General features: G+C 31.7%; 1 protein-coding gene and 1 long non-coding RNA gene across 51 annotated transcripts in view; one reads left to right on the top strand and one right to left on the bottom strand.

The window, feature by feature from the left end:
- Window positions 1-138: 138 nt before the first annotated feature.
- Window positions 139-25,437, bottom strand: part of LOC126747889 (zinc finger SWIM domain-containing protein 8 homolog) — a 140,852-nt gene continuing 115,553 nt past the window's right edge. Inside the window, exons 33-38 of one of the 50 annotated variants that reach the window (XM_050456809.1) lie at window positions 11,111-18,992; window positions 10,313-10,711; window positions 8,317-9,114; window positions 5,214-5,612; window positions 4,214-4,403; window positions 139-3,825 (exon numbers count right to left, since the gene is read on the bottom strand). In XM_050456809.1, the coding sequence (XP_050312766.1) occupies window positions 18,926-18,992 (67 nt within the window). In that variant the 3' untranslated portion in view covers window positions 139-3,825; window positions 4,214-4,403; window positions 5,214-5,612; ... (1 more) ...; window positions 10,313-10,711; window positions 11,111-18,925. Of the gene's footprint in view, window positions 3,826-4,213; window positions 4,404-5,213; window positions 5,613-6,011; window positions 7,329-7,917; window positions 8,127-8,316; window positions 9,890-10,312; window positions 18,993-25,437 lie in introns of all 50 variants that reach the window. The other 49 variants (XM_050456831.1, XM_050456815.1, XM_050456822.1 and 46 more) reach the window with 49 other exon arrangements.
- Window positions 2,335-16,047, top strand: LOC126747907 (uncharacterized). The gene is made up of 4 exons (XR_007664461.1): window positions 2,335-2,460; window positions 7,160-7,958; window positions 8,757-11,151; window positions 15,990-16,047. It is a non-coding gene; the product is annotated as an uncharacterized LOC126747907 (long non-coding RNA).

The raw sequence follows: 25,437 nt of genomic DNA, 5'->3' as shown, positions 1-25,437 counted from the left end.
TGTCTTTTTAAAAAGGTGGAAATTTACATTCAATTTTGCATAAACCGATTAATTATGCCGATTTTAATCGTTTACTTTCAGGTAGGTTTAGATCGTTGGGTGCCTTTTGCGGGTTTTTACCGATTAAATAACATAAAATTGAAGGTAATATAATATAATATAAAACACATGTGTAGAAATCGGTTATAAGTCAAATAATAACTAGCTATATAACAGTCGAGGGGGTTGTACAAGGGGGTTAAAAAACAATCACTTTCCTTTTTAACCTCTTTGTATAACATTTAAATAATTGAACTAACCATAAATTATAAAAAGGACTTACTTGCCTTAAAAGATATTAATTAATTAACTAACGCATGTTTGTCAAACTGCGTGTTGTGACGCAAGGACGGTACACGGCTCTAAAATCGAATTTCGATCCGTGTGACCCATCGGTGCGTCACATTTAACGAATTAAGTGTTTTAAAAAAAAGTTCGATTTATGTGTATGATTGGAAACGTTGTTTGTAATTGATTGTTTAGACAAGTTTTATTAATGGGAGGTTCTTATGAATATGGGTTCGAAAACGTGTCGTAAAAAGTTCGAAAGTTGATGTTTAAATAAGTGGAAAACTGCCTCAAGCAAAACAGGCCTAACTACCGCAATTTTTAATTTAACAAGACGTTTTTACCCTCCAATCCATCGTCAGGAATTCCGTTGTGAGGATGTGAAATAATTATGAGGATATCTTAACTAGTTTCCAAGTTATGACCAAAAGTGTCTGCTAATGCATAAAAATTTTGTAACTATAATATGGTTCCAAAAACTTCAAATTTGATAGCTCTTGATGGACAAAACTCCCTCTAACTCAAAAAGTTTTTGAGGTACAAGAATCGTTCTTATATGAAATTGTTTGGTAAGAAACACCCTTTCTTGCCCTAAAACCCTATTAAGAATATTCCCATTATTTCTTAAGATATTCTCAAGGAAAGTTAGAATTTGTTAAGAAAAGTAGCAAAAAAAACTACCCCAACCAAAACAGCCGTAGCTACCTCAATCTTTAATCCAGAAAGACGTTTCTGCCCTCAAATCCATCCTCAGGAATGCCATTATAAGGATGTGAAAAAATTATGAGAATATCTTAAGTAATTTTCAAGTTATGACCAAAAATGTTGAGTAATATATAAAAATCTTGTAATTGCAATATGGTTCTAAAAATTTCAAATTTGGTGACTCCAGGACCTTGATGGACAAAACTCCCTCTAACTCAAAAAGTTTTTGAGGTACAAGAATCGTTCTTATATGAAATTGTTTGGTAAGAAACACCCTTTCTTGCCCTAAAACCCTATTAAGAATATTCCCATTATTTCTTAAGATATTCTCAAGGAAAGTTAGAATTTGTTAAGAAAAGTAGCAAAAAAAACTACCCCAACCAAAACAGCCGTAGCTACCTCAATCTTTAATCCAGAAAGACGTTTCTGCCCTCAAATCCATCCTCAGGAATGCCATTATAAGGATGTGAAAAAATTATGAGAATATCTTAAGTAATTTTCAAGTTATGACCAAAAATGTTGAGTAATATATAAAAATCTTGTAATTGCAATATGGTTCTAAAAATTTCAAATTTGGTGACTCCAGGACCTTGATGGACAAAACTCCCTCTAACTCAAAAAGTTTTTGAGGTACAAGAATCGTTCTTATATGAAATTGTTTGGTAAGAAACACCCTTTTTTGCGCTAACACCCTTTTAAGCATGTCCCCATTATTTCTTAAGATATTCACGAGGAAAGTTAGAATTTGTTAAGAAAAGTAGCAAAAAAAACTACCCCAACCAAAACAGTTCTAGCTACCACAATTTTTAATCCAGAAAGACGTTTCTGTCCTCAAATCCATCCTCAGGAATGCCATTATAAGGATGTGAAAAAATTATGAGAATATCTTAAGTAGTTTTCAAGTTATGACCAAAAATGTCGGGTAATAAATAAAAATCTTGTAATTGCAATATGGTTCTAAAAATTTCAAATTTGGTGATTCTAGGACCTTGATGGACAAAACTCCCTATAACTCAAAAAGTTTTTGAGGTACAAGCATCGTTTTTATATGAAATTGTTTGGTAAGAAACACCCTTTTTTGCACTAACACCCTTTTAAGCATGTCCCCATTATTTCTTAAGATATTCACGAGGAAAGGGAGAATTTGTTAAGAAAAGTAGCAAAAAAAACTACCCCAACCAAAACAGCCCTAGCTACCTCAATTTTTAATCCAGAGAGACGTTTCTACCCTCAAATCCATCTTCAGGAATGCCATTATAAGGATGTGAAAAAATTATACAAATATCTTAAGTAGTTTTTATGTTATGACCAAAAATGTTGAGTAATAAATAAAAATCTTGTAATTGCAATATGGTTCTAAAAACTTCAAATTTGGTGACTCTAGGACCTTGATGGACAAAACTCCCTCTAACTCAAAAAGTTTTTGAGGTACAAGCATCGTTTTTATATGAAATTGTTTGGTAAGAAACACCCTTTCTTGCACTAAAACCCTTTTAAGAATGTCCCCATTATTTCTTAAGATATTTTCAAGGAAAGTTAGAATTTGTTAAAAAAAGTAGCAAAAAAAACTACCCCAACCAAAACAGCCCTAGCTACCTCAATTTTTAATCCAGAAAGACGTTTCTACCCTCAAATACATCTCCAGGAATGCCATTATAAGGATGTGAAAAAATTATAAAAATATCTTAAGTAGTTTTCAAGTTATGACCAAAAATGTCGGGTAATAAATAAAAATCTTGTAATTGCAATATGGTTCTATAAACTTCAAATTTGGTGGTTCTAGGACCTTGATGGACAAAACTCCCTCTAACTCAAAAAGTTTTTGAGGTACAAGAATCGTTCTTATATGAAATTGTTTGGTAAGAAACACCCTTTCTTGCACTAAAATCCTTTTAAGAATATGCCCATTATTTTTTAAGATATTTACAAGGAAAGTTAGAATATATTAATAAAAGTAGCAAAAAAAACTACCCCAACTAAAACAGCCTTACCTACCTCAATTTTTAATCCAGAAAGACGTTTCTATACTCAGATCCATCTCCAGGAATGCCATTATAAGGATGTGAAAAAATTATAAAAATATCTTAAGTAGTTTTCAAGTTATGACCAAAAATGTCAGGTAATAAATAAAAATCTTGTAATTGCAATATGGTTTTAAAAATTTCAAATTTGGTGACTCTAGGACCTTGATGGACAAAACTTCCTCTAACTCAAAAAGTTTTTAAGCCATAAAAATTGTTCTTATATGAAATTGTTTGGCAGGAAACACCCTTTCTTGCACTAAAGCCCTTTTAAGAATGTCCCCATTATTTCTTGAAATATTCACGAGGAAAGTGAGAATTTGTTAAGAAAAGTGGCAAAAAAAACTACCCCAACCAAAACAGCCTTAGCTACCTCAATTTTTAATCCAGAAAGACGTTTCTACCCTCAAATCCATTTTCAGGAATCCTATTATAAGGACGTGAAAAAATTATGAAAATATCTTAAGTAGTTCCCAAGTTATTACCAAAAATGTCGGGTAATAAATAAAAATCTTGTAATTCCAATATGGTTCTAAAAATTTCAAATTTGGTGACTCTAGGACCTTAATGGACAAAGCTCCTCCTAACTAAAAATTTTTTTGAGGTACAAGAATCGTTCTTATATGAAATTGTTTGGTAAGAAACACCCTTTCTTGCACTAAAACCCTTTTAAAAATATCCCTATTATTCCTTAAGATATTCTCAAGGAAAGTTAGAATTTGTTAAGAAAAGTAGCAAAAAAAACTACCCCAACCAAAACAGCCCTAGCTACCTTAATTTTTAATCCAGAAAGGCGTTTCTACCCTCAAATCCATCTTCAGGAATGCCATTATAAGGATGTGAAAAAATTATGAAAATATCATAGTAGTTTTCAAGTTATGACCAAAAATGTCTGCTAATGCATAAAATTTTTCTTAACTACAATAACTTCAAATTTGATGACTCTAGGACCTTGATGGATAAAAGTCCCTCTTACTCAAAAAGTTTTTGAGGTACAAGAATCGTTCTTATATGAAATTGTTTGGTAAGAAACACCCTTTCTTGCCCTAAAACCCTTTTAAAAATATCCCCATTATTTCTTAAGATATTCACAAGGAAAGTGAGAATTTGCTAAGAAAAGTAGCAAAAAAAACTACCCCAACCAAAACAGCCCTAGCTACCTCAATTTTTAATCTAGAGAGACGTTTCTACCCTTAAATCCATCTTCAGGAATGCCATTATAAGGATGTGAAAAAATTATGAGGATATCTTAAGTAGTTTTTATGTTATGACCAAAAATGTTGAGTAATAAATAAAAATCTTGTAATTGCAATATGGTTCTATAAACCTCAAATTTGGCGGTTCTAGGACCTTGATGGACAAAACTCCCTCTAACTCAAAAAGTTTTTGAGGTACAAGAATCGTTTCTATACGAAATTGTTTGTTAGGAAACACCCTTTCTTGCACTAAAACCCTTTTAAGAATGTCCCCATTATTTCTTAAGATATTCACAAGGAAAGTGAGAATTTGTTAAGAAAAGTAGCAAAAAAAACTACCCCAACCAAAACAGCCCTAGCTACCTCAATTTTTAATCCAGAGAGACGTTTCTACCCTCAAATCCATCTTCAGGAATCCCATTATAAGGATGTGAAAAAATTATGAGGAAATCTTAAGTAGTTTTCAAGTTATGACCAAAATTGTCAGGTAATAAATAGAAATCTTGTAATTGCAATATGGTTCTAAAAATTTCAAATTTGGTGACTCTAGGACCTTAATGGACAAAACTCCCTCTAACTCAAAAAGTTTTTGAGGTACAAGAATCGTTGTTATATGAAATTGTTTGGTAAGAAACACCCTTTCTTGCACTAAAACCCTTTTAAGAATGTACCCATGATTTCTTAAGATATTCTCAAGGAAAATGAGAATTTGTTATGAAAAGTAGCAAAAAAAACTACCCCAACCAAAACAGCCCTAGTTACCTCAACTTTTAATCTAGAGAGACGTTTCTACACTCAAATCCATCCTCAGGAACCCCATTTTAAGGATGTGAAAAAATTATGAGGATGTCTTAAGTAGTTTTCAAGTTATGACCAAAAATGTTGAGTAATAAATAAATAAATAAATAAAAATGTTGTAATTGCAATATGGTTTTAAAAATTTCAAATCTGGTGACTCTAGGACCTTAATGAACAAAACTCCCTCTAACTCAAAAAGTTTTTGAGGCACAAGAATCGTTCTTATATGAAATTGTTTGGTAAGAAACACCCTATCTTGCCCTAAAACCCTTTTAAGAATACCCCCCTTATTTCTTAAGATATTCCCGAGGAAAATTAGAATTTACTAATAAAAGTAGCAAAAAAAACTACCCCAACCAAAACAGCCTTAGCTACCTCAATTTTTAATCCAGAAAGACGTTTCTACCCTCAAATCCATCTTCAGGAATGCCATTATAAGGATGTGAAAAAAATATGAAAATATCTTAAGTAGTTTTCAAGTTATGACTAAAAATGTCGGGTAATAAATAAAAATCTTGTAATTGCAATATGGTTCTATAAACCTCAAATTTGGCGGTTCTAGGACCTTGATGGGCAAAACTCCCTCTAACTCAAAAAGTTTTTGAGGTACAAGAATCGTTCTTATATGAAATTGTTTGGTAAGAAACACCCTTTCTTGCCCTAAAACCCTTTTAAAAAGATCCCCATTATTTCTTAAGATATTCACAAGGAAAGTGAGAATTTGTTAAGAAAAGTAGCAAAAAAAAATACCCCAACCAAAACAGCCCTAGCTAACTCAATTTTTAATCTAGAGAGACGTTTCTACCCTCAAATCCATCTTCAGAAATGCCATTATAAGGATGTGAAAAAATTATGAAAATATCTCAAGTAGTTTTCAAGTTATGACCAAAAATGTCTGCTAATGTATAAAATTTTTTTTACTACAATAACTTCAAATTTGGTGGTTTTGGGACATCAACATAACCTCAATTTTTAATCCAGAAAGACGTTTCTACCCTCAAATCCATCCTCAGGAATCCCACTATATAGACGTTCAAAAAGTAATATTCAAATTATGACTAAAAAATTGCGGCTAATAAATAAACATCTTGAATTTCCATATCGTTCAAAGTTTAAATTATTGATGCCATGAATAATTAATTAATTAATTTATAGTCAACGTTTAATTAAACCTTACTTTGCCATTCCAGGCAGTCGGCCTGTAGATTTCTCACCATTTCAGAGACTTTAATTAACATTATGCCTCAAATGCCTGGACTAATTAATTAAAATTCCTTTATAGTTATAAAGTTTAAGTAAATCTTCTTCTTCTTGTTCCTCAAATACAATAGACTCGCGTCGTATTTCGACGGCCGCCCAATATTGTTGTTTGTGGACCTACGGTTTAACTGTGGGTTCCGAACCACAATGTTTTTGTTTTTATAAGACAAACAACCATGCCCATGCCGGGATTCGAACCCGAGACCACACGATTGCATCGTGAACGCTTTGCCCGCGGTGCTACCGGGGGTCGGCTAAGTAAATCTTACTAAGCAATGCCAGGCAATCAAACTGTAGATTTTAAGTTAAATTCCAGGCATTGGATTGATGATCAATTGCTCCTGATTGGAGCCTCGTTTGCTCTTTAAATCCCTGAAGACGGTGAGACAAGAACACGAAACTATGGCAAAAAATAAATCGTACTGCCTGGAATAATTTTGATTTATTTATCAAAGTGTGTTTTTTTTTTAAATATTTCAGGCAGGTAGATCGATTTACTCGATATGTCAGGCACTTTCGCTTGCTTGGAATAATTACTTTAATTTATTAATGACGTTTCAGTTAAAATTATTTTGCAATTCCAGGCAATTGAACCATCTTAATCAAAACAGCCTCTCCTACCTCAATTTTTAACCTAGAATGACGTTTTTACCCTCACATCCATCCTCAGGAATGCTATTATAAGGATGTGAAAAAATTGTGAGAATATCTTTAGTGGTTTTAAAGTTATGACCAAAATAGTCGGCTAATACATAAAAATCTTGTAATTTCAACATGGATCTAAAAATTTCAAATTTGGTGTTTCTAGGACCTTGATGGACAAACCTCCCTCTAACTCAAAAAGTTTTTGAGGTACAAGAATCGTTCTTATATGAAATTGTTTGGCAAGAAACACCCTTTCTTGCACTAAAACCCTTTTAAGCATGTCCCCATTATTTCTTAAGATATTCTCAAGAAAAGTTAGAATTTGTTAAGAAAAGTAGCAAAAAAAAACTACCCCAACCAAAACAGCCCTAGCTACCTCAATTTTTAATCCAGAAAGACGTTTCTGTCCTCAAATCCATCATCAGGAATGCCATTATAAGGATGTAAAAAAATTATGAGAATATCTTAAGTAGTTTCCAAGTTATGACCAAAAATGTCGGGTAATAAATAAAAATCTTGTAATTGCAATATGGTTCTAAAAACTTCAAATTTGGTGGTTCTAGGACCTTGATGGACAAAACTCCCTATAACTCAAAAAGTTTTTGAGGTACAAGCATCGTTTTTATATGAAATTGTTTGGTAAGAAACACCCTTTCTTGTGCTAAAACCCTTTTAAGAATGTCCCCATTATTTCTTAAGATATTCTTAAGGAAATTTAGAATTTGTTAAGAAAAGTAGCAAAAAAAACTACCCCAACCAAAACAGCCCTAGCTACCTCAATTTTTATTCCAGAAAGACGTTTCTACCCTCAAATCCATCTCCAGGAATGCCATTATAAGGACGTGAAAAAATTATGAAAATATCTTTAGGAGTTCCCAAGTTATGACCAAAAATGTTGAGAAATAAATAAAAATCTTGTAATTGCAATATGGTTCTAAAAACTTCAAATTTGGTGACTCTAGGACCTTGATGGACCAAAATCCCTCTAACTCAAAAAGTTTTTAAGGTACAAGAATCGTTCTTATATGAAATTGTTTGGTAAGAAACACCCTTTCTTGCGCTAAAACCCTTTTAAGAATGTCCCCATTATTTCTTAAGATATTCACGAGGAAAGTGAGAATTTGTTAAGAAAAGTGGCAAAAAAAACTACCCCAACCAAAACAGCCCTAGCTACCTAAATTTTTAATCCGGAAAGACGTTTCTATACTCAAATCCATCTCCAGGAATGCCATTATAAGGATGTGAAAAAATTATAAAAATATCTTAAGTAGTTTTCAAGTTATGACCAAAAATGTCGGGTAATAAATAAAAATCTTGTAATTGCAATATGGTTCTATAAACCTCAAATTTGGTGGTTTTTGGACCTTGATGGACAAAAATCCCTCTAACTCAAAAAGTTTTTGAGGTACAAGAATCGTTCTTATATGAAATTGTTTGGTAAGAAACACCCTTTCTTGCACTAAAACCCTTTTAAGAATGTCCCCATTATTTCTTAAGATATTCTCAAGGAAAGTTAGAATTTGTTAAGAAAAGTAGCAAAAAAAACTACCCCAACCAAAACAGCCCTAGCTACCTCAATTTTTAATCCAGAAAGGCGTTTCTACCCTCAAATCTATCTTCAGGAATGCCATTATAAGGATGTGAAAAAATTATGAGAATATCTTAAGTAGTTTTCAAGTTATGACCAAAAATGTTGAGTAATAAATAAAAATCTTGTAATTGCAATATGGTTCTAAAAACTTCAAATTTGGTGACTCTAGGACCTTGATGGACCAAAATCCCTCTAACTCAAAAAGTTTTTGAGGTACAAGAATCGTTCTTATATGAAATTGTTTGGTAAGAAAGACCCTTTCTTGCACTAAAACCCTTTTAAGAATATCCCCATTATTTCTTAAGATATTCACAAGGAAAGTGAGAATTTGCTAAGAAAAGTAGCAAAAAAAACTGCCCCAACCAAAACAGCCCTAGCTACCTCAATTTTTAATCCAGAGAGACGTTTCTACCCTCAAATCCATCCTCGGGAATGCCATTATAAGGATGTGAAAAAATTATGAGAATATCTTAAGTAGTTTTCAAGTTATGACCAAAAATGTCGGGTAATAAATAAAAATCTTGTAATTGCAATATGGTTCTAAAAATTTCAAATTTGGTGACTCTAGGACCTTGATGGACAAAACTCCTCCTAACTAAAAATTTGTTTGAGGTACAAGAATCGTTCTTATATGAAATTGTTTGGTAAGAAACACCCTTTCTTGCACTAAAACTCTTTTAAGAATGTCCCTATTATTTCTTAAGTTATTCTCAAGGAAATTTAGAATTTGTTAAGAAAAGTAGCAAAAAAAACTACCCCAACCAAAACAGCCCTAGCTACCTCAATTTTTAATCTAGAGAGACGTTTCTACCCTCAAATCCATCTTCAGGAATGCCATTATAAGGATGTGAAAAAATTATGAGGATATATTAAGTAGTTTTCAAGTTATGACCAAAAATGTTGAGTAATAAATAAAAATCTTGTAATTGCAATATGGTTCTAAAAATTTCAAATTTGGTGACTCTAGGACCTTGATGGACCAAAATCCCTCTAACTCAAAAAGTTTTTAAGGTACAAGAATCGTTTTTGTATGAAATTGTTTGGCAAGAAATGGACTTTCTTGCACTAAAAGTTTTTAAGAATATCCCCATTATTTCTTAAGATATTCACGAGGAAAGTTAGAATTTGTTAAATAAAGTAGCAAAAAAAAACTACCCCAACCAAAACAGCCCTAGCTACCTCAATTTTTAATCCAGAAAGACGTTTCTATACTCAAATCCATCTCCAGGAATGCCATTATAAGGATGTGAAAAAATTATAAAAATATCTTAAGTAGTTTTCAAGTTATGACCAAAAATGTCGGGTAATAAATAAAAATCTTGTAATTGCAATATGGTTCTATAAACCTCAAATTTGGTGGTTCTTGGACCTTGATGGACAAAAATCCCTCTAACTCAAAAAGTTTTTGAGGTACAAGAATCGTTCTTATATGAAATTGTTTGGTAAGAAACACCCTTTCTTGCACTTAAACCCTTTTAAGGATGTCTCCATTATTTCTTAAGATATTCTCAAGGAAAGTTAGAATTTGTTAAGAAAACTAGCAAATAAAAACTACCCCAACCAAAACAGCCCTAGCTACCTCAATTTTTAATCCAGAAAGACGTTTCTGCCCTCAAATCCATCCTCAGGAATGCCATTATAAGGACGTGAAAAAATTATGAAAATATCTTTAGGAGTTCCCAAGTTATTACCAAAAATGTCGGGTAATAAATAAAAATCTTGTAATTGCAATATGGTTCTAAAAATTTTAAATTTGGTGACTCTACGACCTTGATGGACCAAAATCCCTCTAACTCAAAAAGTTTTTAAGGTACAAGAATCGTTTTTGTATGAAATTGTTTGGCAAGAAATGGACTTTCTTGCACTAAAAGTTTTTAAGAATATCCCCATTATTTCTTAAGATATTCACGAGGAAAGTTAGAATTTGTTAAATAAAGTAGCAAAAAAAAACTACCCCAACCAAAACAGCCCTAGCTACCTCAATTTTTAATCCAGAAAGACGTTTCTACCCTCAAATCCATCCTCAGGAATGCCATTATAAGGATGTGAAAAAATTATGAGAATATCTTAAGTAGTTTTCAAGTTATGACCAAAAATGTTGAGTAATAAATAAAAATCTTGTAATTGCAATATGGTTCTAAAAACTTCAAATTTGGTGACTCTAGGACCTTGATGGACGAAAATCCCTCTAACTCAAAAAGTTTTTAAGGTACAAGAATCGTTCTTATATGAAATTGTTTGGTAAGAAACACCCTTTCTTGCGCTAAAACCCTTTTAAGAATGTCCCCATTATTTCTTAAGATATTCACGAGGAAAGTGAGAATTTGTTAAGAAAAGTGGCAAAAAAAACTACCCCAACCAAAACAGCCCTAGCTACCTCAATTTTTAATCCGGAAAGACGTTTCTATACTTAAATCCATCTCCAGGAATGCCATTATAAGGATGTGAAAAAATTATAAAAATATCTTAAGTAGTTTTCAAGTTATGACCAAAAATGTCGGGTAATAAATAAAAATCTTGTAATTGCAATATGGTTCTATAAACCTCAAATTTGGTGGTTCTTGGACCTTGATGGACAAAAATCCCTCTAACTCAAAAAGTTTTTGAGGTACAAGAATCGTTCTTATATGCAATTGTTTGGTAAGAAACACCCTTTCTTGCACTAAAACCCTTTTAAGAATGTCCCCATTATTTCTTAAGATATTCTCAAGGAAAGTTAGAATTTGTTAAGAAAAGTAGCAAAAAAAACTACCTCAACTAAAACAGCCGTAACTACTACAATTTTGAACCCAGAAAGACGTTTCTACCCTCAAATCCATCCTCAGGAATGCCATTATAAGGATGTGAAAAAATTATGAGAATATCTTAAGTAGTTTTCAAGTTATGACCAAAAATGTCTGCTAATGCATAAAATTTTTCTTAACTACAATAACTTCAAATTTGATGACTCTAGGACCTTGGTGGATAAAATTCCCTCTAACTCAAAAAGTTTTTGAGGTACAAGAATTGTTTGTATATCAAATTGTTTGGTAAGAAATGGACTTTCTTGGAGTAAAACCCTTTTAAGAATATCCCCATTATTTCTTAAGATATTTTGAATCAAAGTTATAATTTGTTAAAAAAAAGTTGCAAAAAAACTACTGCAACCAAAACAGCCTTAGTTACCTCAATTTTTAATCCAGAGAGACGTTTTTACCCTTAAATCCATCCTCAGGAATGCCATTATAAGAAGGTGAAAAAATTGTGAAAAAACAAAGCCTTCCAACGAGACCAAGTTTGTTAAAATCCATTCAGTCGTTTAGGAGTCACAGCTGTTTATTATTTAAAAAACATTGAATTGCCCCCCACCACTTTATTTTAATAGATACGTCACAAAGTGCTAAACAAAAATTAGCAAAGCATATATTTTTTCGTTTACTGGGTAGATTTCAGTGAAAAATCACTTAAAAAATTTAAGATGGAGGTTACGCCCCCTGGCGACCATCTTGGAAATCTGAAAATATTTCCCACGGTATTCTTTTGGCCACTTTAGTTATAAAATTTTTTACCGCAAGTCTCTACGACGTATAGTTTCCAAAATACAGCACTCTGCATTCTTATCTGGCCACCCTGTACAGTTTTTGAGATACAGGGTAATACATTTTTTTTTTAATTAATATTAAAAAAAATATATTTACTCGATTCTTTTGAAATTTGGCAGTATTACTTGTCGTATTAAGGGGCTAATTAAGCCCTAATTAGATTAAAATTATAAGGTCCAGTGGCGTCCCGGGGGACAAAAAAATGTACGTCATTGCCTTTTTTAAACTTTAATATACGTTGTTTGATTAAACATTTAAAAATACAACTTTTTCGCCTCCTGTATTTTTTTCGTATGTCAATTCACGTCTTCGGAAAAATAAATAAATACCGTTTTATTGCACGCCACTGGACATAATTGGTTTATGGTAAAAAAATCACCGGTGCCTTGGAAAACAAAAATCATTTCTGCATGAAGGTTTGACATTGACAAGTGTCACAATTAATATTTAAAAAAAAATTTATCACCCTGTATGTTGAAAACTGTGCATTTCCGGACCCACGTTTATAGAAACTTTTGCTTGCACCCATTGAAATATCTGCGTCTATTTTTCGAACACCCCGTATAATTTAAGATGCGATTTTCAGACTTTAAAAAAAAAACCTCTAAATAAATCAATTTACCTTATTTGTAAATTGAAGGACGCCAAATCCGAGTTCACTTTATTTATTACGCGCGGACACTAAGAAAAAAAATCGCCTCTTAATACGCGCGTTTATTTAACACTAAAATAACTCGCGAAGTTATCGACGTTATAAGTAAATAAATGAATAAATAGGCCGCATTCCAAGCGAGTGAAACCATCCATCGTCGTAACATACCTTAAACGCTCAAACCGTCTTTGGTGGAATTTAATGCGAAAACAATAATTATTAATATAAAAAACTGTTTTACGGTTTAAATCGGGTTGACTCCCCCCCCCTGGCTCTTAGAGGTTTTGAATTAGTCGTTTTATTTGGACACCGGTGCACTTTTAGACTTAATTTTTTTAAAGTGGAGAAAAAATAAAAACTCTAAGTCTCAGGCTCAAACTATCTTTTTATGTGTTGTCAACATGTAACCTGAACATGTTTCGCTAATAAGGCATCATCAGACCTTATAGCTAGATGACCTGCTAAGTACTCAATGCACTCAATGTACTGTAACCTGATTGACACATAAAAAGATATTTTGAGACTGAGACTTAGAGGAGTTTTTCTTTTTTCTGGAGTTACGTAGGTCTCTTTGAGATAATGGACGAGTTCTTTCAATATAGAAAGTAGTAAAAATTAAGAAATATATGAATCTTTCCAATAAATAGCGGCATACTTTTAGGGAATTTATAACATAATATTGCCTGAGGTCAGATTTTGAAGTAGTTTTAGGCATTCAGCAGACCTATTTCTATAAGTTGCTACGAAAAATACATTAATAGAAAAAAAAGCCCGATGACTTTTAAACTCTTCCAAGTGCATTTTTAATTAATATAATCATGATGATGATTAAATAATATAAGCCCCTAGGGGCTGAGAAATCGGACTTGGAGGTTTGGGAATTTTGATCGGGTCTATTTCAAGGTTGAGCGCTTTGGGGATAATCTCGTTAAATTCGGAAGGCTCATATGCAATTGATCGGTAAGAAACGCCCTTTCTTGCACTAAAACCCTTTTGAGAATATCTCTATTACTTCTTAAAATATTCTCAAGCAAAGTTAGATTTTCTTGAAAAAAGTAAGAAATAAAACTACTTTAACCAAAACAGCCCTAACTACCTCAATTTTTAATCCAGAGAGACGTTTTTACCCTTAAATCCATCCTCAGGAATGCCGTTATCAGGATGTGAAAAAATTATAAGAATATCTTAAGTAGTTCCCAAGTTATGTCGGGTAATAAATGAAAACTTGTAATTGCAATATGGTTCTAAAAATTTCAAATTTGGTTGTTCTAGGACCTTGATGGACAAAATTCCCTCTAACTCAAAAAGTTTTTGAGGTAAAAAAATCGTTTTTATATGAAATTGTTTGCTAAGAAACACCCTTTCTTGCACTAAAAGCGTTTTAAGAATATCCTCATTATTTCTTAAGATATTCACAAGAAAAGTTAGAATTTGTTAACAAAAGTGGCAAAAAAAACTACCCCAACCAAAACAGCCCTAACTACCTCAATTTTTAATCCAGAGAGACGTTTTTACCCTCAAATCCATCCTCAGGAATGCCGTTATCAGGATGTGAAAAAATTATGAGAATATCTTAAGTAGTTCCCAAGTTATGTCGGGTAATAAATGAAAACTTGTAATTGCAATATGGTTCTAAAAATTTCAAATTTGGTTGTTCTAGGACCTTAATGGACAAAATTCCCTCTAACTCAAAAAGTTTTTGAGGTACAAAAATCGTTTTGATATGAAATTGTTTGCTAAGAAACACCCTTTCTTGGACTAAAACCCTTTTAAGAATATTCCCATTACTTCTTAAAATATTCTCAAGCAAAGTTAGATTTTGTTAAAAAAAGTAGCAAAAAAAACTACCCCAACCAAAACAGCCCTAACTACCTCAATTTTTAATTCAGAGAGACGTTTTTACCCTCAAATCCATCCTCAGGAATCCCATTATAAGGATGTGAAAAAATTATGAAAATATTTTAAGTAGTTTTCAAGTTATGATCAAAAATGTGTGCTAATGCATAAAATTTATTTTTAACTACAATAACTTCAAATTTGATGGCTCTAGGACCTTGGTGGACAAAATTCCCTCTAACTCAAAAAGTTTTTGAGGCACAAGAATCGTTTTTATATGAAATTGTTTGGTAGGAAATGGACTGTCTTGGAGTAAACCCCTTTTAAAAACATTCCTATTATTTCTTAAATTATTCTTAATCAAAGTTATAATTTGTTAAGAAAAGCAGCAAAAAAAACTACCTCAACCAAAAAAACAGCCGTAACTACCACAATTTTTAACCCAGAAAGACGTTTCTACCCTCAAATCCATCCTCGGGAATCCCATTATAATGATCTAAAAAAATTATTAGAATATCTTAAATAGTTTCCAATTTATGACCAAACATGTTGGCTAATAAATAAAAATCGTTTATTTCCAATATGGTTCCAAAAACTTCAAATTTGATAGTTCTAGGACCTTGATGGACAAAATTCCCTCTAACTCAAAAAGTTTTTGAGGTACAAGAATCGTTTTCATATGAAATTATTTGGTAAGAAACGCTCTTTCTTGGAGTAAAACCCTTTTAAGAATATCCCCATTATTTCTCAAGATATTCTCAAGGAAAGTTAGAATTTCTTAATAAAGTAGCAAAAAAAAACTACTCCAACCAAACCAGTCCTAACTACCACAATTTTTAACCCAGAGAGACGTTTTTACCCTCAAATCCATCCTCAGGAATTCCATTATAAGGATGTGAAATTATGAAAATATTTTAAGTAGTTTCGAAGTTATGACCAAATGTTGAAATACTTAATTCAAATACAACGAGTACAGCGTTCCCTTCATAATAATAGCTGTTTAGTTTCTTTTATATTTAAGCATAAATTTATTCCCTCGCTCTTGTAATAAACCTAACCAGAAAATATAATGTTTGTCTCCCACTCCTTTTATGTTAAAATAGAGACCGTGTGATGACGCCGCAGGTGTCTAGCCTGTCAGTCGGTTTTAAAAATAGAATGTTGCGCCGGTAAATGTATGCTTCTCGTTTCTGTCTGTTTCTGTTTTCGTTGTTGTAATTACCCAACCATTGTGCATCTAATTAAACAAATAACAACACCAAAAATGTCAAGTAATAAGTAAAAACTTGTAATTGCAATATGGTCCTAAAAATTTCAAATTTGGTTGTTCTAGGTCCTTGATGGACAAAATTCCCTCCAGCTCAAAAAGTTTTTGAGGTACAAGAATCGTTCTTATATGAAATTGTTTGGTAAGAAACACCCTTTCTTGCACTAAGACCCGTTTAAGAATATCCCCAGTATTTCTTAAGATATTCACGAGGAAAGTGAGAATTTGTTAGGAAAAATAGCAAAAAAAATTACCCCAACCAAAACAGCCCTAGCTGCCTCAATTTTTAATTCAAAAAAACGTTTCTACCCTCAAATCCATCTTCAGGAATGCCATTATAAAGATGTGAAAAAATTATGAGAATATCTTAAGTAGTTCTCAACTTATTACCAAAAATGCCAGGTAATAAATAAAAATCTTGTAATTGCAATATGGTTCCAAAAACTTCAAATTTGGTGACTCTAGGACCTTAGTGGACAAAATTCCTTCAAACTCAAAAAGTTTTTGAGGTACAAGAATCGTTTTCATATGAAATTGTTTGGTAAGAAATGGACTTTCTTGGAGTAAAATCCTTTTAAGAATATCCCCATTATTTCTTAAATTATTCTGAATCAAAGTTATAATTTGTTAAGAAAACCAGCAAAAAAAACTACCTCAACCAAAACAGCCATACCTACCTCAATTTTTAACCCAGAATGACGTTTTTACCCTCAAATCCATCCTCAGGAATCCCGTTATCTGGATGTGAAAAAATAATGAGAAAATCTTAAGTAGTTCCCAAGTTATAATCAAAAATGTCGGCTATTAAATAAAAATCGTGTAATTTCAATATCGTTCTGAAGACTTAATGTTTATTCACCCTTTTACTGCTTAAATAAATACTTTCTAGATTCAAATTGTATGTTTTATTTATATTTATGTGTGGTACTTTTTAGGACCGATCCTGTTCCTGTTTTTGTTTTATTTTAAACTTTTATATTTTTTAAATGTATATAAATATTTATGTTAAGACAATAAAGCTCATTTAGAATTATTTTGCCATTTAAGGCAGTTGAACTGTCAAATTTCTCTTGATAGATAAATAGGGATACAACTGATTAATTTCTAATAAGCGTTTTACGATCCAATAAAATACTGTTCGCGAGTATTTTCGAGAAAACATAGTTCGAGTTTTGGAATGGCCGGCATAATCCCCCGATTTCAATCCAATTGATAAATTGTCGCTACAAAGTAGAATTAAAATTATTTTACAATTCCAGGCAGTCGAACTATAAAGAATAGTTCGCCCAACCAAAACAAGCCTGGCTACCTCAATTTTTAATCCAGAATGACGTTTTTACCCACAAATCCATCCTCAGGAATCCGGTTATAAGAATGTGAAAAAATTATGAGAATATCTTAAGTAGTTTCCAAGTTATGACCAAAAATGTCGGGTAATAAATAAAAACCTTATAATTGCAACATGGTTTTAAAAATTTCAAATTTAGTGGCTCTAGGACCTTGGTGGATAAAATTCCCTCTAACTCAAAAAGTTTTTGAGGTACAAGAATCGTTTTCATATGAAATTGTTTGGTAAGAAATGGACTTTCTTGGAGTAAAACCCTTTTAAGAATATCCCCATTATTTCTTAAATTATTCTGAATCAACGTTATAATTTATTTAAAAAAACAGCAAAAAAAACTACCTTAACCAAAACAGCCGTAACTACCACAATTTTTAACCCAGAAAGACGTTTCTACCTTCAAATCCATCCCCAGGAATCCCGTTATCAGGACGTGAAAAAATTATGAGAATATCTTAAGTAGTTTCCAAGTTATGACCAAAAATGTCGGGTAATAAATAAAAATCTTATAATTGCAACTTGGTTCTATAAACCTCAAATTTGGTGGTTCTAGGACCTTGATGGACAAAATTCCCTCTAACTCAAAAAGTTTTTGAGGTACAAGAATCGTTTTCATATGAAATTGTTTGGCAAGAAATGGACTTTCTTGGAGTAAAAACCTTTTAAAAATATTTCTATTATTTCTTAAGATATTCTGAATCAAAGTTAGAATTTGTTAAAAAAAAGTCGCAAAAAACCTACCCGAACCAAAACAGCCATACCTACCACAATTTTTAACCCAAACAGATGTTTTTACCCTCAAATCCATCCTCAGGAAACCCACTATCATGCTGTAAAAAAATTATGCGAATATCTCAAGTAGTTTTCAAGTTATTGACCGTTTTCGGACCCAAAAGCACATAAGAACTCCTTTAAACTCGTCAACTCTTTTACACATATTCATAAAACAATTTCGTTCAAAGTAGCCTTAATACGTAACCCAAAAAGTCAATTTTTTTTTTAAAAAACTCGTTTCCAATGATACAAACACAAAAGTAAGGACTTCCTTATTTTATATCAATAAATGAAAGTAAATTTTAATAAAGGTCACCTATCCACCTCAATTTCACCCCGAAGAACCTAAAACCGTCCGAATCAGCTGTCGGGGGGCGGGAACCCCCCCTCTCCAACCGCCACGTCTCTATCCGTGGGCGAATCGACGAACCTCAGATCGGGCGGTTCACCCGGCCGCCTCAAACATTGCACCAGGGGGGCCCCGCTCCTTTCCTCCGGAGAGGACTCTTTCGGTTTCAACGGTACCACCAGGTGCCCCTGGGGGGTCACCACGTAGCTGACGTCAGACAGCAATTGTTCGGGTACCAACCTGGACAATGGTGGTACCCTCATCGTTTGATGTACCTCCAAAGTGGAATTTCGCAAAGGATAATTGTTATCGAATCCTCCCCCCAAGGGGAGCACCCCTAAGGGTTCCTCTTGAAACGCGTTGGTGCCCGTTAAAAGGTGCCCGGGTTCCGCAATTAGGTTCCCGTGGGGTTGAATAATATGTACATTGGGTTCCGGAACGGTGCGATTCGCGATCGGTAAAGGGTTGAGGAGGTGGTAAGACGGTCCCTGGGGGTAATTCGAGGGGTCGACGGTGTCGCCATCGGTGAGCGAGAAACGACGTAATGTACAGGTGGCGCCCCCTGGTTTTTCGGGCCTTTGTCATTTGGAGTTCGATTGCAGCGCCTGGTTGATCTGTTGCCACAGGTCTTTTTTGCACGATTTCGACCTGAAACGCAACGGAATTATTTATTTATTTCTTAGTTATTGATAGTGATTACTGCTTATATCTAGATAGAGGTTAATGTTTTCAATAGAGCGACTCTCGGTTAGTATAATAATGTCACAAAATTTAGAATAATTGGTTTCCAGAAATATTTGTAAATCGTTATGTATGCCAGATGTAAAATGCATAAAATCCTGTTTTTTTTTTAATTAATTACATTTTTAAGTCTATTCTGGTGTACCTAGTCTAGTTGTTCTTGCTGTAATCTCCACTTCTGATATTTCTAGGATACCTAAGGGTTTTCTAAGTATTTTCTGAAACAATCATTAAAATCCGTTGACTAGAAGTCAAGATATTAAAATTCTTAGTCCAGGAAGTGCCTGAAAGAAATAAAATAATTTGTCTCTTATTGGCAAGTGAATATCTTGAGTTCTAGTGGATAGAATTTTGTAATTATTGATTTCTAGGATACTTTAAAGGCTTTTTAAGTATTTTCTGAAAAAATTATTAAAATCCCTTGACTAAAAATCAAGATATTGACATTTTTCTCACTGGAGTGCCTGGAAGAGAAAAAAATAATTTGTCTCTTATAGGCAAGTGAATATCTTGAGTTCTAGTCGTTAGAAATTTGTAAATATTGATTTCTAGGATACCTAAAGGCTTTTTAAGTATTTTCTGAAAAAATTATTAAAATCCATTGACTAAAAATCAAGATATTGACATTTTTCTCACTGGAGTGCCTGGAAGGAATAAAATAATTTGTCTCATATTGAAAATTGAATATCTTGAGTTCTAGTGTTTGAAATTCAGTAACTATTAATTTCTGAGATACTCCCAAATCTTTTTAAGTATTTTATGAAAAAAATCAGTAAAATCCATTCACTGGAAGTCAAGATATTAAAATTCTTAGTCCAGGAGTGCCTGGAAGGAATAAAATAATTTGTCTCTTACTGGCAAGTGAATATCTTGAGTTCTAGTGGTTAGAATCTTCTAATTATTGATTTCTAGGATACCCGAAGGCTTTTCAAGTATTTTCTGAAAAAATTATTAAAATCCGTTGACTAATAATCAAGATATTGACATTTTTCTCACTGGAGTGCCTGGAAGAGAAAAATAATTTGTCTCTTATTGGTAATTGAATATCTTGAGTTCTAGTGGTTAAAATGTTGTAATTATTGATTTCTAGAATACCTAAAGGCTTTTCAAGTATTTTCTGAAAAAATTATTAAAATCCCTTGACTAAAAATCAAGATATTGACATTTTTCTCAATAGAGTGCCTGGAAGAGAAAAAATTATTTGTCTCTTATTGGCAAGTGAATATCTTGAGTTCTAGTGGTTAGAATTTTGTAATTATTGATTTCTAGGATACCTAAAGGCTTTTCAAGTATTTTCTGAAAAAATTATTAAAATCGCTCGACTAAAAATCAAGATATTGACATTTTTCTCACTGGAGTGCCTGGAAGAGAAAAAATAATTTGTCTCTTATTGGCAAGTGAATATCTTGAGTTCTAGTGGTTAAAATCTTGTAATTATTGATTTCTAGGATACCTAAAGGCTTTTCAAGCATTTTCTAAAAAAAATCATTAAAATCTATTGACTAATAATCAAAATATGGACATTTTTCTCAATAGAGTGCCTGGAAGAGAAAAAATTATTTGTCTCTTATTGACAAGTGAATATCTTGAGTTGTAGTGGATAGAATTTTGTAATTATTGATTTCTAGGATACCTAAAGGCTTTTCAAGTATTTTTTGAAAAAATTATTAAAATCTCTTGACTAAAAGCCAAGATATTGACATTTTTCTCAATAAAGTGCCTGGAAAAGAAAAAATAATTTGTCTCTCATTGGCAAGTGAATATCTTGAGTTCTAGTGGATAGAATTTTGTAATTATTGATTTCTAGGATACCTAAAGGTTTTTCAAGTATTTTCTGAAAAAATTATTAAAATCCCTTGACTAATAATCAAAATATTGACATTTCTCTTACTGGAGTGCCTCGAAGAGAAAAAATAATTTGTCTCTTATTGGAAATTGAATATCTTGAGTTTTAAACTTAAACATAATTTGTTACCTAACTATTTGTGTGATGCATTGAAGGTATTTAGTGATATTCATAGTTATCATACGAGAAATCGTACAGATTTTATTTTATTGGAACGGTGCAATTCGACCCAAATGCAAAACTCGGTTTTATATAAGGGATTATCTGAATTTAACAAATTACATGTGATAATAAAAAACTGTGATAATCTAAACCGGTTCAAAAGGCTCCTAAGAAAATTTCTTTTAGATAACTGTTAGTGCAAATAGTTATATTTGTTTATTTTAATTTTACAGATTTTAGTCCGTTTTTATTTATTTTATTTATACATCTTAGCACTGTAGGTTTATTCTCGTTTCTTTTGCTTCTCGTCCTGTATATAAATAATTTACATGTTTATTTTTAGTTTTACACATTTTAGGCCGTTTTTAATTATTTTATTTATTATTTGTTAATAAGTTAAGTTTTATCTTTGTTTAATTTTATTGTTGCCCCCTGGTATTTATATTTGTATTAATAATGTTTTTGTTAAATTAGGTACTGTAGGTTTATTCTTGTTTCTTTTTGTTTGTGTCCTGTACATACATTACACTTTTTATTTTTATTTAATTTTCACATATTTACAAATGTTGTTATTTTTTCTATTTGTACTATTGTAATAAGACTAATAAGGCAAACTTGTACTTATATGTAGCTTTTTTTTTATGCTAAATAAATGCTTTATTATTAGTTCTAGTAGTTAGAATCTTGTAATTATTAATTTTTAGGATACTCTAAAGTTTTTTAAGTATTTTCTAAAAAAATTATTAAAATCCTTTGACTAATAATCAAGATATTGACATTTTTCTCAATAGAGTGCCTGGAAGACAAAAAATAATTTGCCTCTTATTGGCAAGTGAATATCTTGAGTTCTAGTGGCTATAATTTTGTAATTATTGATTTCTAGGATACCTAAAGGCTTTTCAAGCATTTTCTAAAAAAAATCATTAAAATCTATTGACTAATAATCAAAATATGGACATTTTTCTTAATGGAGTGCTGCCTGGAAGAGAAAAAATTATTTGTCTCTTATTGGCAAGTGAATATCTTGAGTTCTAGTGGATAGAATTTTGTAATTATTGATTTCTAGGATACCTTAAGGCTTTTCAAGTACTTTCTGAAAAAATTATTAAAATCCCTTGACTAAAAATCAAGATATTGACATTTTTCTTACTGGAGTGCCTGGAAGAGAAAAAATAATTTGCCTCTTATTGGCAAGTGAATATCTTGAGTTCTAGTGGATATAATTTTGTAATTATTGATTTTTAGGATACCTAAAGGCTTTTCAAGTATTTTCTGAAAAAATTATTAAAATCGCTCGACTAAAAATCAAGATATTGACATTTTTCTCAATAGAGTGCCTGGAAGAGAAAAAATAATTTTTCTCTTATTGGCAAGTGAATATCTTGAGTTCTAGTGGTTAAAATTTTGTAATTATTGATTTCTAGGATACCTAAAGGCTTTTCAAGTATTTTCTGAAAAAATTATTAAAATCCCTTGACTAAAAGCCAAGATATTGACATTTTTCTCACTAGAGAACTTGGAATTAATAAAATATTTCTTTTAAAATTTTAGGTTTGCCAGATTCTAATTAACTTTGTAAAGCCTGAACTGAGCTAAAAGAGAGACCGTTTTTTTGGATAATAGATCTGTCTGGTTATTTTAAAGGAAATTTAACGCAAACGAGGCTAGCTTAGCTAATCTTTTAAGGATTCGGTCAAGAAAAACATGAAATTTGCCATAAAACCAATTTAGAAAAATTAAAAATAAAAATATTTAGGACCACTATATACGGTTGTACTTTTTATATGTTACTCTTCACACCTTGGACCTACCTTTTCATTATTACATAATTTTCCGTAAATGTACAAGGTTTCCCAGGAAATCGGGATAAAGTGAACCCAAGAAAAAAGATGAAAATCGGCCTAAAACCACTTAACAAAATCAAAAATAAAAATATTTGGGTCCACAGTACAGGATTGTACTTTTGATATGTTACTCTTGATACCTTGGACTAACTTTTTCCTTATTACAAAATTTTCCGTAAATGTACAGGGTGTCCCAGAAAATCGGGACAAAGTTACCCCAAGAAAAAATATGAAAATCGCCCTAAAACCACTTTACAAAAATCAAAAATAAAAATATTTGGGTTCACAGTACAGGGTTGTACTTTTGATATGTTACTCTTCACGCCTTGGACTAACTTTTTCCTTATTGCATAATTTTTCGTAAATGTACAAGGTGTCCCAGGAAATCGGTACAAAATTCTTTTAAGAAAGAACATGAAAATCGCTCTAAAATCACTTTAAAAAAAAAAAAAGGTGAGAGAGGTTTTTTGTCACAAATTGAACGAGGAATTCAAAAATTACTTTTAATTTGACATATCTCAGTGGCGTACCATTTTTTTCTTTAAAAAAATTGAGATCATTACCCGTGACTGAACACCAACCCGTCAATGACCTTCCAAATTTCATTTGCATATCTCGGAAAACGACACATTTGCGGACATACGTTTATTAATAAAAAATCATATCATCATCAAGTGTCATTATTTTTCCATGTAGAATCACCCCCTGAAGTTTGTCGCAATCATTTACTAACAGCCTGTATAAACAGATAAAGAAAACGCTGCTCTATAAAACGCAATTGAAAAATAAACAAATTATAATTAATATTTCATAAGCTGAAAAATTGAATTAAAAAGCCTTTAGGTATCCTAGAAATCAATAATTACGAAATTCTATCCACTACAACTCAAGATATTCACTTGCCAATAAGAGACAAATTATTTTTTTTCTTCCAGGCACTCTATTGAGAAAAATGTCAATATTTTGATTTTTAGTCAAGGGATTTTAATATTTTTTTCGGGAAATACTTAAAAAAACCTTAGAGTATCCTAAAAATCAATAATTACAAGATTCTATCCACAAGAACTGAAGATATTCACTTGCCAATGAGAGACAAATTATTTTATTTCTTCCAGGCACTCTATTGAGAAAAATGTCCATATTTTGATTATTAGTTAATAGATTTTAATGATTTTTTTTTAGAAAATGCTTGAAAAGCCTTTAGGTATCCTAGAAATCAATAATTACAAGATTCTAACCACTAAAACTCAAGATATTCACTTGCCAATAAGAGACAAATAATTTTTTCTCTTCCAGGCACTCTATCGAGGAAAATGTCAATATCTTGATTATTAGTCAATGTATTTTAATAATTTTTTCAGAAAATGCTTGAAAGGCCCTTAGGTATTCTAGAAATCAATAATTACAAAATTCTATCCACTACAACTCAAGATATTCACTTGCCAATAAGAGACAAATAATTTTTTCTCTTCCAGGCACTCTATTCAGAAAAATTTCAATACCTTGATTTTTAGTTAAGGGATTTTAATGATTTTTTCAGAAAATACTAAAAAGGCCCTTAGGTATCTTAAAAATCAATAATTACAAAAATATAGCCACTAGAACTCAAGATATTCACTTGCCAATAAGAGACAAATTATTCTTTCTCTTCCAGGCACTCCATTGAGAAAAATGTCAACATCTTGATTTTTAGTCAAGGGATTTTAATAATTTTTTCAGAAAATACTTGAAAAGCCTTTAGGTATCCTAGAAATCAATAATTACAAAATTCTATCCACTAGAACTCAAGATATTCAGTTGTCAATAAGAGACAAATTATTTTTTCTTTTCCAGGCACTCTATTGAGAAAAATGTCAATATCTTCATTTTTAGTCAATGGATTTTAATGATTTTTTCAGAAAATACTTAAAAATGTCCTAAAAATCCTAAAAATCAATAGTTACAAGATTCTAACTACTAGAACTCAAGATATTCACTTGCCAATAAGAGACAAATTATTTTATTTAATAAAAGTAGCAAAAAAACTACCTCAACCAAAACAGCCCTAACTACCTCAATTTTTAACCTAGAATAAAGTTTTTACCCTCAAATCCATCCTCAGGAATACCACAATATTGATTTAAAAAAATTGTGAAAATATCTTAAGTGGTTACCAAGCTATGATCAAAAATGTCGGATAATGAATAAAAACCTTGTAATTGCAATATGGTTCTAATAACTTCAAATTCGATGGCTTTGGGACTTTGACAGACAAAATTCCCTCTACCTCAAAGAGTTTTTGAGGTACAAAAATTGTTTTCATATGAAATTGTTTGGTAAGAAATGGACTTTTTTGTACTAAAAACCTTTTAGCAATATTCCCACCACTTCTTAAGATATTCACAAGGAATGTTAGAATTTGTTAATAAAAGTAACAAAAAAAAATACCCCAACCAAAACAGCCCTAGCTAACTCAATTTTTAACCCAGAAGGACGTTTTTACCCTCAAATCCATCCTCAG

Source organism: Anthonomus grandis, chromosome 20 (genome assembly GCF_022605725.1).
Source record: "Anthonomus grandis grandis chromosome 20, icAntGran1.3, whole genome shotgun sequence".
NCBI classification, from domain to species: domain Eukaryota; kingdom Metazoa; phylum Arthropoda; class Insecta; order Coleoptera; family Curculionidae; genus Anthonomus; species Anthonomus grandis.
The sequence above is the reverse complement of the archived record's forward strand: the minus strand, read 5'-3'. Positions and strand labels throughout refer to the sequence as shown.